Source organism: Apodemus sylvaticus, chromosome 10, assembly GCF_947179515.1.
Source record: "Apodemus sylvaticus chromosome 10, mApoSyl1.1, whole genome shotgun sequence".
In the NCBI taxonomy this organism is placed as follows: Eukaryota; Metazoa; Chordata; class Mammalia; order Rodentia; family Muridae; genus Apodemus; species Apodemus sylvaticus.
This window is the reverse complement of record NC_067481.1, coordinates 5854188-5867115: the sequence shown is the minus strand read 5'-3', so window position 1 is coordinate 5867115 and position 12928 is coordinate 5854188. Positions and strand designations below refer to the sequence as shown.

The 12928-nt window shown below is 56.9% G+C and overlaps 1 protein-coding gene across 2 annotated transcripts; it reads right to left on the bottom strand.

The window, feature by feature from the left end:
• Positions 1 to 4416: 4416 nt before the first annotated feature.
• On the bottom strand, positions 4417 to 12923 carry Cygb (cytoglobin). Of its 2 annotated transcripts, none has more exons than XM_052195498.1 (4): positions 12557 to 12923; positions 8574 to 8805; positions 8059 to 8236; positions 4417 to 5831 (listed from the first exon to the last, which is right to left on the bottom strand). In XM_052195498.1, exons 1-3 carry the CDS (start codon positions 12697 to 12699, stop codon positions 8069 to 8071), a joined length of 543 nt encoding a protein of 180 aa, XP_052051458.1. In that variant the 5' UTR covers positions 12700 to 12923; the 3' UTR covers positions 4417 to 5831; positions 8059 to 8068. The 2 variants fall into 2 exon arrangements, with proteins under 2 accessions (XP_052051458.1, XP_052051457.1); XM_052195497.1 differs by having other exon boundaries at positions 8073 to 8236.
• Positions 12924 to 12928: the final 5 nt, after the last annotated feature.

Here is a 12928-nt window from a genome sequence, read left to right as displayed (position 1 = left end):
GGGGCCCTCCCCCTTTAATCACTAATTGAGAAAATGCCCCACAGCTGGATCTCATGGAGGCACTTCCCCAACTGAAGCTCCTTTCTCTGTGATAACTCCAGCTTGTGTCAAGTTGACACAAAACCAGCCAGTACATTGGTCTTAATGACGTCGTGTGGCTGTCGTGTGGCTGTCGTGTGGCTGTCGTGTGGCTGTCGTGTCTCCACGAGGAGAGCAATCACTTGTGCAGGCCTTTCTTTCTCTTTCCTTCCTTCTGCTTTTTCAGAAAACGCATTTTAGTGGCATCTAAACATGGGCAGAGTGGATGTACTGAGATCGGGGTACAGAGGAAGAGCGAGGTGTTAGACTGGCCTTTCTCTGCTGGACAGCCATATGGAGGCCCTGGCAGAGAGGCTGGCATGCGGGCCAGGTGGCTGGACACCTCTCTCGGTCCTTGGCAAGGCCTGAAGGTGGCAGCCATAGGTGTGCCAGCAGAGCTCCTCCTGGGCCTCCTTGAAGCTGTGAGTGAAAGAGGCACAGGCCCCCTTCCCGGGCTGCTGGAAGGGCCGGAGCTGCTTGTTGTTGTCTTCCTAATCTGCCCTTTGACCTGATTGCATCAACCCAGGCACCTTTGTCAAGGCCACAGCAGAACCCCACTCTCCTGTCCTGGTCCTGTGTTTCCCTGAGGTGGGCCTGGGGCATGGCAAGTCCCCTCTTGCTTACAGGCAATGCCCAGTGGAGAACAGCATGGGGTTATTTATGTTAGCCAGCCCTTAGGTGAGGCTGCCTGTCATAGTTGACTTTCTGTTGCTCTGATAAACACCATGACCAATTCGACCCGGGGAGGAAAGGGTTTATTTCAATCCATTATCAAGGGAAGTCAAGGTGGGACCTTTACGGTGCAGGAGCTGACACAGAGGCCATGGAGGGTGCTACTTACCGGCTTGTCTCCAAGGCCTGCTTTCTCCTCATTGTCTTTTCTTTGTTTGGTTTTGATGGAAGATTTCTCTGTGTAGCCCTGGCTGTCTTAGAACTCACTCTGTAGACCAGGATGGCCTTGAACTCAGAGATCTGCCTGTCTCATAGTGGACTAATCATGAAAATGCCATCCCGGCTGTCCCACAGACTCTTCCCAGAAGATCCTAGCTCGTGTCAAGTTGACAGAAGCAAACAACAAAACTTTCAGTCTGATTTGTGAGACAGGGGTCTTATTGTAGCCTAGGCTGCTTCCCAGGGTGCTGGCTGAGCTTCCGTGATCTAACCCCATCCCCCACCCCCACTCCCTACCCCCCCACCCCATACTCCCCCCCACAGCTTTTGTTGTTTCTTTTCTTTTAAAGATTTATTTATTTAGTTTATGTGAGTACACTGTAGCTGTCTTCAGACACACCAGAAGAGGGCACCAGATTCCATTACAGATGGTCATGAACAACTATGTGGTTGCTGGGATTTGAACTCAGAACCTTTGGGGGAGCAGTCAGTGCTCTTTTTTTCTTTTTTCTTTTCTTTTCTTTCTTTTTCTTTTTTCTTTCTTTCTTTCTTTCTTTCTTTCTTTCTTTCTTTCTTTCTTTCTTTCTTTTTTTTGTTGTTGTTTTGGATTTGGGTTTTTCAAGACAGGGTTTCTCTGTGTAGCCCTGGCTGTCCTGGAACTCACTCTGTAGACCAGGCTGGCCTCGAACTCAGAAATCTGCCTGCCTCTGCTTCCCAGAGTGCTGAGATTACAGGCGTGCGCCACCACCACCCAGCACAGTCAGTGCTCTTAACCACTGAGCCACCACTCCAGCCCCTCTCTTGTTTCTTTTGTTGTGCATAGGACAGAGGGCAACCTCAGGCACAGTCCCTCTGGAGTCAACACACTTCTGTTATGAAACGTGGTCTTCCTCCAGGGACCTGAGGCTCACCAATTTTAAGTGAGGCTTGCCAGCAAGCCCTGGTAGCTGCCTGAGAGTCTAAGCAAGTGTTACCACAGCCCTTACCGCATCTTCTGCTTTTTACCGTATTGTGTTGAGATTCCCGTGCTTGAGGAAAGCTCTCAGAGTCTGCGTCGGGCTTCCCTATTTGCATATTTAGAGGAGGGTCAGCTTATATAACTGGCTGACCTGGAACTCACTTACAGAACCAAGGTTGGCTTTGAACTCCCAAGTGCTGGCGTTGTAGATACATGTTATCTGGTGCCAACACCTTCATCTATTAAGTTCTTCCACTTAATAAGTGCGGGAATATATTTCCCATAGCTAGGCAAGTCAACTTTTGTTTTTGGCTCAGGTTTCAGTAAGGTTACCTCCCTTACGTGGAGCCAGGAAGCTGGCGGGCTAGAGATGGATGCGTTCTCGGAAGAAGTTCCTGCTGCTGCCAGCAGGGGTCACTGTGAGGCTGTACTGGGGCTTCTTTGTCAGGCACGAGGTGGCGGTCTCCTTCTAATGCTCGCTGCTTGTTGCCCACGCCCCCACGGCTCTCAGCTTGATCTCACCAGGAGGAGCTGACCCAGTTGCTCTGCCTCTCGCTCAGAAGGCTGACTACTTGTGGAGCACAGAACAAAAGCCCAGGCATCGTCCCCGCCCTGGCCTAAAACCAGGAGTCGCCTGCATCCTCCCCTGTTCCCTTAGCATCCCCAGTCCGTGTGGGGGGTGATGGCTCGCATCGCCTCTAGAAGATAGGGATCGATCAGGGAGAGTTCCAGGGTAGCTCCAGTTTTCCACCCACGCCATTCTCAAGACTTCCGTGGGGAGGCCTTCTTAGGGATGACCTCCATCTTGACCTGCTGATACTCTTACCAACCAGCTCCGGCTGGACCTCGGGGACCGGGGGCTCAGAGGCTCCCTGCCTTTTCTTGTTGCCATGGCACACCCCACCCCACCGTCTCCATCGCAATGTCTCTCACGGGATTTTGGCTCAGCGGCTCAGCGTCCCCCGTCCTCCCGGCTCCCAGCGTCCGGCCAGCCCGCCTTGTTCTGAACACCTTTTTTTGCGCCCCGCCCCCATGCTCCTCCCACTGCCTGGCAAGACAGACTTTTGCTTAAAGGAATTAGCGTTGTGTCTTGCCGCGTAGTCCTCCTTCCTTGGCCTCTCCAGAGCCGGGAGCACCACCACCCCAGGCTTACTATTTTCATACTGAAGCTCTGAAAGATTTGCTCTCTTGCAAATCACACGGCAGCGCCGCCGACTGAGTGTGAGTTCGCAGGCCACCAGTCTGGCACGCTCCCCTCTCTGGAAAGGCCTGGCCTGCGCTGCCCTCTCCCGCACCCTGCATCCTCCTCCGGTTCACGGCTCACTCTTGGCCCGCGTGTTTGTCTTGCTTTCTAAGACTGCTATTTATTTATCCTTTGGATTTCCAGCGAGTGCTCTGCTCTGCCAGGCCCAGAAGATGAAGAGAGGCGCAGCATGCGTTCAAGTGCACAGGCTGGGAGACAAGACTCCCCCACCCCCCACTCCCACCCCGTGTCAGCCTGAAGGCCTCCCAAGGGGCAGAAGCGGTTTCCGGCTCTCCTGTACCCCTCCCTAAGATCCCTCCTCAGAGACTTGATGCTGCTGTTGTGACCATGGCCATGGGGGATTGGACAGAGCTTGCTCAGTAGGGCTTGGGAAGAGGTTCTGGGCTGAGCGCTCAGGGTTGGAGGTTAATCCCAGCAGGCTCCCTTTCTTCCGTACCCAAGGGCTGATCCCGGAAGCGTCGGGACCTATTCAGCATCTCCAGTGAAATGTCCGCGTTCCGCCCTAGCAGAAGGTTGAGGTTTAATTTTTGGCTATGTGACTAGTGCGGTATATGGATATCCGGACAGGACTCCTACCCCGCCCCACCCCTTTGTGAGGCAGGGGCTCATCACGTAGCCCAGGCTGTCCTCCGACTTGTAATCCTCCTGCCCCTGTCTGGTGGGTGCTCAGATGGCAGGTGTGTAGCACCAAGCCCAGGTCTGGCAACACTCCCTTCTTCACACTGACCCTGTCCTTACCAGATTTCCTGGACAAAATCCAAAAGGCACTGACACACACACCCCCTGCCCCCCCCCCCCCCCAGAGGTGCTGAAGGTTAAACCTTGCCAGGCCAATGCTCCTACACTGAGCTGGAGCCTCAGCCTTCTTTATTTTTTATTTTGAGACACTGGCTTATTAAGTTGCCCAGGCTGGCTTTAAACTTATGACCTCCCCCCCAGCCCCACCCCCATGCCTCAACCTCCTGAGAAAACTCTAAACCGGGAAGTCCTCGCTCTCGTCTCTGAAGTTTTGATAAGACAGACCCATCCCTTGCTCCTACAAAATCCAGCTTCTGCCTTTTTTTTTCTTTTCCTTAGCCTCTGAGCAATGGACAGTCCAACCGAGAGGAGCACCCCAGGAGCAGCTGGGGCCCCCATAAGGGAAGGGGTTCCCTCCATGGAACTGCTGAGGGGAGAGACAGAGGTGAAGGCAGGTCGCGGAGGGACAGAGCAAGCGGAGGCCAGACAGGAAGAACAGACCTGTTTAATGACACAGCTGGATCTGGTTACAAACATCAGAAACTACAAAAAAAGACAGGCAATTACAGGAAGGCGGGGTGAGGGTGGGACCGGAGGGGATGCAGGCACAGTAGCCACAGCAGTGGGACATCCTCCAGGACAGTACACGTGACACACGGGGTTCCCAGCAATGTTAAGGAGACTGTGTGGAGAGGGTGAGCGGGTGGCCCCAGAGGAGGGCAGGAGAGGGGCCCTGGTCTGCTGCGGGATGTGAGCACAGCCCCTGGTCCTGTGGCCTGGCTGCTGTCTGAGGAGAGCCGGTGGGGCTGACATTCTGGGGCTCCTCACTGAGTCTGTCCCCCACCCCCACACACCGGACACATACACTGGCCAACACCCCACCGGGATCTCCTGGACTATTGGTGTCCCCCAGTCCATGCTCTTCCCAGGGCAAGTCAGTCGGGCAAACCCTTGGGGAGAGGAAGAGAGGGAAGGGGAGGGGAGGGGAGCCAGATCTTCATGTTTTGTTTTGTTTGACACAAGGTCTTCTTGTGTAGCGCCAGCTAGCCTGAAACTCACCTCCATGGAGACCAGGTCTAGACCACCCGACCTCAGACTTGCAAAGATTGTCCTTCCTCTCTGCCTCCCAAGCTCTGAGATTACAGGTGTGCGCCACTACACCTGGCAAACCAGGTATTCTCTTGTTTTTGGGGGGGGGGGGAAAGAATGCAGGGTACTGAGCTGTAGGGGCAAACTGAGTCACCCCAACCCTCCCACCCACCGGCTCCTCCTCTTGTCCTGTTGTAAGCTTTCTCCCTGCTCCCGGTACAGCTGCCCAGAAGTATGACCAGGAGGACTCTTCCTGGCCTCCCACAGCTGGGCAAGCTCTAGGCTTCTGGGCCTGCAGGTGCACTGGATAGATATGTATGTGTGTGTATATATATTTATATATAGCTCGTATATAGAATATATCTGTGTATATGGTAGACATGTGTGCGTGATGCGCTAGAGATGGTGAGGAGAGCCCGCATGCTGGTGGGCAGAGCGGAGCAGGGACAGTCCTTTCTCAAGTGACTCAGGCTTGTCCTCACTTCCCACTGGCCGCTTGCCAGGTCCCTCATCTCTAACAGTCAGTAGAAAAGCTAAGAAGAGTGTGCCCTCTGCTGTGAGGCAGAGGGATGCCCTCTGGCAGATTCAGCATCCAGGGAGCCAGCCCCACCTCCCGGTAGCCTGGGGGACCACAGCCGTGATGAAGGCCTCCTTTCGGGAAGTCGAGTCAAGGATTCCTCCAGCTTCCTTGGCACCCAGAAATGGAAGGTCAAGGCGTGTCTTCAGAAGTCAGCCTTCTGCCCAAAGTGCTGCCAGGGAGGGGGGAGCCGGGAGGGGTCCTACGGCCCTGGGGAGGGCAGCGTGGCTGGTGGGCTGCGGATGAGACAGGAGATGAAGGTAGCAGGTTACAGGGGTCAGTGGGGGAAGGTGGGTAGGACACCTGGGGTGCTGGGAGAGGTGACTTGGGGGGTCACAGGGTGGGGCACTTTCTACTGAGAGACCCAACACCCGCTGTACAACTCCCCCATTACCTCCAACCTCACTGTGCTAACCTCAAGCTAGTTGGGTGGCCCACAAGGGGCCTGGATCTGTCCCTCTAAAACATGGCCGGCTTCAGATCCGATTGCCAATTGCCCGCTGAGGACAGGAGCATTTCACGCGCTCTAAGACAGTGGGGGGGGGGCAGAGGGGGGGGGAGAGCACGCATTCCCTGGCTTCTGGGAGGTAGGTGTCTCCATCCATGAAACTCCTCTTAGCTCAGAGGCCATCACATTCCCCTGCCCCAGCACCCCTCCGCCCACACAGAGTCACACACCCCGAAGCAGAGACAGTTCAATAAACAGTGGTGTCTGGCTCGCTATGTTTCTCTGATAAGAGAAGTTGGACAGGGCCCTTCTAGAAGTTGGCCCTGAGACTCCACCCCACCCTATGAGGCAAGGAGATCCTGGCAGGAGGTTGGGTCTCCCAGGCCGTGGACCATGCTCAAGGCCCCAGGACAGCAGTGATGGGGATAATCCCAATGTGACAGCTAGGGAAGCCCAGAATGGGTGCTCAGGCCCGGGGAGCGATGGCTAGGCCCTGGGGTGTCTGATGTGCCATCATTTACCCCCATTGAGCTAACTAAGGCCAAAGGGGGACAGATGTTTGGGGTTTGGCTAGAACTAAGTCCCTGGGGTCCAGCTGGGGCAGAGTGGGGAGTGGGGTGGGGAAGGCTCTGGCCATGTGTTTCTGATTCACTGGGGCTGGCTGGCCAGCTCTTCCCGCAGTCCCTCTAGGCCCTGTAAAAAGCTCTTTTCTCCAAAAGCAGGAAGTCTTGTGTCCCTGGCTGTAAACAAGCTCATCATCTCAGGCTGCAGCGCCTGCCTGGGGAGGAGAGTTGGGGGGAGGGTGAGCCCCTCTGACATCTCTCCTTCCAATCTCCTCCCTGGTCCCTTTCAGTGGCAGCTGAGGTAACCTCAGCTTTTCCAGCCTGGCCAATGCCCTTCTCTGGCAGGTAAAAACTTCAGGGTCTGGGGCAGGCTAGGTCCAGCTGTACACATCTGGAGTTGACCTGACCTGACTGACGGCAAGGAACAATTCCTGAGAACTCAGCTCCTGGGGAGCTGCTGATGGGTGGGGTTGGGGGGGGGCACACGTGGACTTGTTGGTCAGTGGCAGGAAGGGCAGCAGACCAGGCCTCTCCCTGCCCTGGGGACCTCTTCTGCAGAGCTGGGTGGGGAGGTGGCACGGGGGGCCTTGGAAGAGCCTGAGGAGACGTTGCCTTTTCCATGGGAAACTGCTGGGAATATTTCTCTACTACACGTGTCCCAAGCCTCTGGCTGACCCCTGGTTCCTGTTCCCGCCTCCGCTCTCCGCCTTCGTCCTTTGGCCCTGCCTCTGCCCTTCCATTCAGCTCCCAGAGTCAGCTCCCTCTTGGAGGTCTAGGGGGGTCTGAGTGTTCCCAGCCGACACATGACACATCCGAAGGAGGCCAGCCCTCTCTGGCGTTTCCAGCCAGCAGGAGCCACTGAGTCCGGCCACCCTGTTGGAGCCTACAAGTGGGAGCTGTCCTCTGGTCAGACTGGAAGTAAATATCCCCTAGTTTTGTCCATGTGAGTGACACCCATGTAGGTCCCTTGGGGGCCTGGCATGTATGTGTGTCCTCGTGACCTTCCCGGCTCCAGCTCTGTGGAGGCAGACGGTGGATGGAAGTACTGACTGGTCACTGTGAACGGGGAACAGGCCTAGAGGATTGGTACCAGAAAGGAAGGGTGGAGTGGGCCCACCCTGCTCTGAGCCCGAGGAGCCATCGCCCTGCCAGGGGATCATCATAACCTTGGCTGATCTGAGCCCTCCCTGCTCCAGGCAAGGAGAAGCCCTGCCCGGATAAATCTACTTGGAGTTCCCGGCTCTGTGTAGCCAAGAGTCGGGGCTGGACAGGAGCTGGCCTGTGGTGAGAAGGGTGCTGTCTCGCAGGCCCTCTGCCTCGCGCCTGCTTTTAAATGGGTCTGCATGCCTGAAGGATTCCTGCCACACCAGTCAGCCCCCGTCCCAGGAGAGATGGGAAGCAGCCCAGTGGACATAAGAGGACACCGCAGGAGGCTGCCCAGCCCACCCTCACCCGCTCCTCCTCACGTGGTGGTGTTGGGGACCTGCTGTACCCAGCCTACTTCCTTGTAGGCCGAGGTCACATGACTGTAGATGAGGCCACGCAGCTTGGCCCAGGCTTTCTGCGTCTCTGCAGGGAAGTCATTGGCAAACTCCTCGGCGATCACCTCCAGAATGACCCCAGAGAGAATCTGAGGGCAAAGGAGGGAAGGTGGAGTGAGCGCCTGGGTCCCCTGCCTCCCGCCTTCCCCAGGATCCCTGCTAGGGTCACACTGGCTTGTGTGTCACAGACTAACAGCCTGGCGGCTACTGGGAAGCCACGCTCTTGGGACAAGGACTGCCACTGGACTGGTCCCACCTCTCTCCTGCCCTGCTGCCCTTCCAGCCACAGCCTCTCCAGGGGAACCAGCTAGCAGCATGGTAGCCATCTCTGTTACTCAGGAGCCCTCCCAGAGCTACAGGTTGTAGGGAGCTAGGGTCCAGTGGCCTGCGGGCTCTGGACGAGAGCGAAGAGGAAGACAGACGTACCTTAAAGTACACGGGCTCCACCTTGTGCTTGAGGGCGTGGGCCTTGCCAACCAGGGCGAGCACAGAGGATACCTTGTCTGGGTCATGCAGGTTCTCCACAACAGTGTTGAGGGCCCCCATGACCCGGCAGGCATGTTTCCGCAGCTGGGGACTCCTCTCCATCTCCAAGGGGTCCTCCATGTGTCTGAACTGGCTGAAGTACTGCTTGGCCGATGGGAAGTTCACAAAGAACCTGGTGGGAGGAAGGGAATGGGTGCTGAGGCAGGGGGCTGCCTCCGAGTCTCTCTGGAGTGGCCAAGATGGAGGCATGGAGAAGTAGTTATGTTCCCACACCAGTAGTGGTTCTTACTCTCATACAGAGCAGTCCTTCTGCCACAGGCTCTCCCTCTGGTCAGGTCCTGTTGGGACCATCTACTGGACCATGTCTATGCTGCCTTTGCCCAGAGTCCTCTCTGTCCCAGCCCAACAGCTGCACTTAGCGTTGTACAACCTTCCTTCCCATGATGCAGTGGGATGCCTGACACATGCCCCATGTCAGACCTGCTCTTTTCTGGTCACCCAGGGTGGCTGTCCCTCTATGGCCATTAGTACCACTGGGTGGTTTTCTCTGCTACCCTTAGTCTGTCGGACAAGACCCCAAACCATAAGCAGAGGCAGGGTCTCACAAATGTCCTGACCTGTCACCCCGGCCTCGGGCCTTCCTAGCTGGGACTCAGTGAGAGTTCTTCAGAAAGAGTATATAAAGTGTCCCAACTTGTGTCGTTGGGTGTCCTCATCCCCTGAGACACTAGAGGAGCTCACAGCTTGTGGCTCAGGCCCAAGAGTCTGATGTGAGGGAGACAGAACACCCGGCTGGCCAGCCCTTCCGTGGCCACGGCCGGTTTTGGCAGGAAGATTCTGATGATGATCAGGGGCATCGTCCATGTGGAGAGGGATAGGGACCCACTTGGATACTGAGTGTGACCTTGGACACTTTATGACCCCTCCTCTTGTCTGTGGAAGTTTGAGAGCCAGTTTTGCTGCTGGCTTCTTCGGAGGTGCGTGGGTGTGGACCGAGGTGGCAGTGGGCGCGAAAACACACAGGACTTTTCCAGAAGCTTTGTAATGAGGGACAACTGAAGATGCCTGGGGTGGGGGATGGGCAGGGAGACAGGCCAGTGAGTGCGTCAGTCACTCAGTGTGAAAACCTGGCAACCAAGTTTCATCCCCGGGATGTATTAAAAACCCCAAAGGCAGGATGCTACGGCACATGGGTAACCCTAGCGCTCCTTGGTAGTGTGACAGAATCCCCAGGAAACGGCACAGTGGCCAAAACAAGAGAGACCGAGAGACCCCTCCTCAACAAGGTGGAAGGAGAGAACTGACTCTGGACTGTTGGCCTCTGACAGACAAACATGCCCCCGCCCCTACACAAAATAATCAGCACCTCGGGCTCCAGGGCTTTCCCAATTGCAATACAGACAATGGATTTTTATTTTGGCTTGGTACACTGCCGTTTGCAAGGCATCCCTTACGGTGTTCAGTTGCCACGGCCTAGAAGCTACTGTATCCTTTCCCGCGAGGGCACCCCAGGGAACACTCCTTGAGCATTTACTGCTGAGCATTGCTCTGCTCCCCCAGGTTCCCCCAGGCTCCCCAGCAGGCAGGAGCCAGTCCTGAGCACAGGTGACTTATCCTGTCTCAACAGGGCAGCACCACCACATGTGGCCCCGAGAGAGGAACTTCCCTGGAGCAGGAGCCTTGAGCTCTGCCTATCATCCTGGCTACCCTACCCCCTGGCAGCCCCCCCCAACCCGTGTTTCCTCCCACCCATCCCTGGCTGGCTTGAGCTGCTAGGGAGAAGCCTTAGCAGCCAGCCAGTCTTGGGGAGTTTCTCAGCTCTCAGAGGTATCTGGGCTTCCAAGAGCCTGAAATAGGCCCATCTGCGTGTGAGGGGGAACGTGTGAGCATTACAACCAGGCAGGGGAGGGGGGGTGCTCCCTCCTAGGCTTTTCTCTGACCTGAGTGCAAACATGGGGTCTGCCCCAGACCCTAAGGTGGCTACCAGCTCAGCTAGTTCCTCTCCACTACGCCATATCTGCCAGGAACTGCTGCTGGTAGCCGGCTTCCTCCCGGCCCCTACCCTGTAGGGCCTGGTCCTGTGGATGAGCACGCTGGGCTGTCAACATGGCCTTGGGACCAGGATCTGTGGATGGGTCCCGTGTGAAGCTGTGAGAAGCCAAGGGGTCTTGGCCTTTCCCCTTTCCATTGGTTAGGCCTGGGGCAGACAGGAGCAGAGGAGTCAGTGGTATCTGGAGCCACAGGGAGTGGCCAACACGGTGTTCTCCCAGGTCTGTCAGTGTTGGCTCAGTGGAGTTAGGTGAAGTGTGTTCGGCTGCTCAGCCAGCCAGATCTGATTGCCACATGAGGTCTCCTCAGGTTCGCTGTGGGCCTTTGGGTACTCTGTCTATCAGTAAATCTCTCTCCCAGCCAGGCCTGGTTCCTTGGGTGTCGGGGGTGAACCGAAGAAAAGGCTCACAGGATACAGAATGAGCCCTACTCTCAGACCCTGTCCTTCTGCCCCCCTCCCCCCATTCCTGGAGAAGCAATTCGCTGGCAAATAACAGGAATATCTCCAGGTCCTTCGGGCCTTGATTTGTCTCCATGTGTGCCCTGTGGGCCTACGGGGCACGACATAAGACGAGGAGCAGCCCTGGGGATACCGACTGGACTGGTGGCTCTGCTCCCCACGGTGTGCGTGTGTGTGTGTGTGTGTGTGTGTGTGTGTGTGTGTGTCACCACACTGCCAGTCTGGGTCTCCAAGTGTCTGCAGCTTCAGGGTCCCAGTGGCCCCCCCTTGCTTCCTGTCACCCAGCCAGGGCAGCGTTGCTGGGTTAGAGGACTCTGAGCTAGCTGCCCCTTCCTCCTCCCCAGAAATCCTCCCCTAACTCTGCCAAAGTCCTTCAGCTCTCTTCCTCCAAAATCTATTTCTGAGTTAGAATCCAGGCATGTCGGCAGGGAGCATACCAGTAGGGAGCTGGGTTGTCCTGGGCTTGCGGGAAGCTAGGCAGAGAGACAACAGGAACCAGAGAAGGGGTCGGGACTGGGAAACAGCTGCATCACAGCTGTTCTGTCCCCAGGGTCCACCCTATCTCCACACAAGGCTGCCCTGCTGTCCTGAATTTGATAGCTTGGGGGGTTTGGCCTGAACCCCTGGGGCCAGCGCGTGTAGGAAGAGTACAGATTTGATTTGTAACTAGAGTCAGTCTCTAGTTTGTGGGGCTTGGCGACATTACCAGGGTGCAGTGAATAAATACAGCTCACTTGGGGGCAGGCGGTCCTCAGGGATACTGGGGTCAGATGCTACACTTCTTACCTGTTTGGAGGGTCCAGAGTGGGGGCCCTGTCTCCTGAAAGTCCTCACCCCACCCCATTGCATCCCAGGAGCCTGCTGGCGCCAGCCACTCCTGTGTCACCTGCAACTCGACCTGGCCTCACTTTTGAGGATGAGAGGGGCATCTGGGAAACTGGGCCTCTTGACCTTTGCCCTGTGCTCTCTGCTGTGTTCTTCTAAAGGGACCAACAGGACAGGGAGTTCTGTTTCCTCTTTAACCCCCTTCTTGATTGAGCCTCAGTTTCACTGCCTGTCTCTAGAACGAGGAGCGCCTTACTGGTCCCTCTGAGGCTGGTGGGATGCTCGGAGCATATATCTTAGTTAGATCTCTAGGGTCACTCCTGGGAAGGACCGACTGGGATGGGTAAGTCCTGAGGCCAGGGAGACCAAGCACTCTCCTGCATCCAGTTCCTGATGATGAGCCCCACTCCCCGAGCTAGGAAAGAATCAGCTAAGGTTTTCATTGCTTCAAAGCACCCCTGTCACCGCGACCCGTCCCCAATCCCTGGGGAGGTGGCGCCGGAGCTCGCAGCGGGCCGAGCCCGCCTCTGCCCGCAGCCGCTGTCACCCTCCCCGTCCTGGGCCCCGCCAAGCTGGGAGCGACACCTACCTCACCAGGATGGCCACCCCCACGTCCTCGCAGTTGGCATACAGCCGGGCCCACGTAGCCTGAACCGCCTTCCTCTCCGCCTCGGACAGCTCCTCGCTCCTCTCCCTGCGCTCTATCTCCATGTCGCCCGGCACTTTCTCCATGAGCAGCTCCGAGCCCAGCGCAGCTTCGCTCGGCGGGCGGGCGCGGGGAGCCGAGGCCGGTGCGTGCTAGGCGGGCGGGAGGGCGGGCGGGCGAGGAGTAGAGCGCCGGAGGGAGGGAGCGTGTGTGTCTGTGCGCGCCGGGTGTGTGTGCGCGCGGGTGTGCAGGGTATATGTGCGGGGGGCGGGGGACTGCGAGCTGGGGGCGGGGATGTGGTCTGCTGGGGAAAAA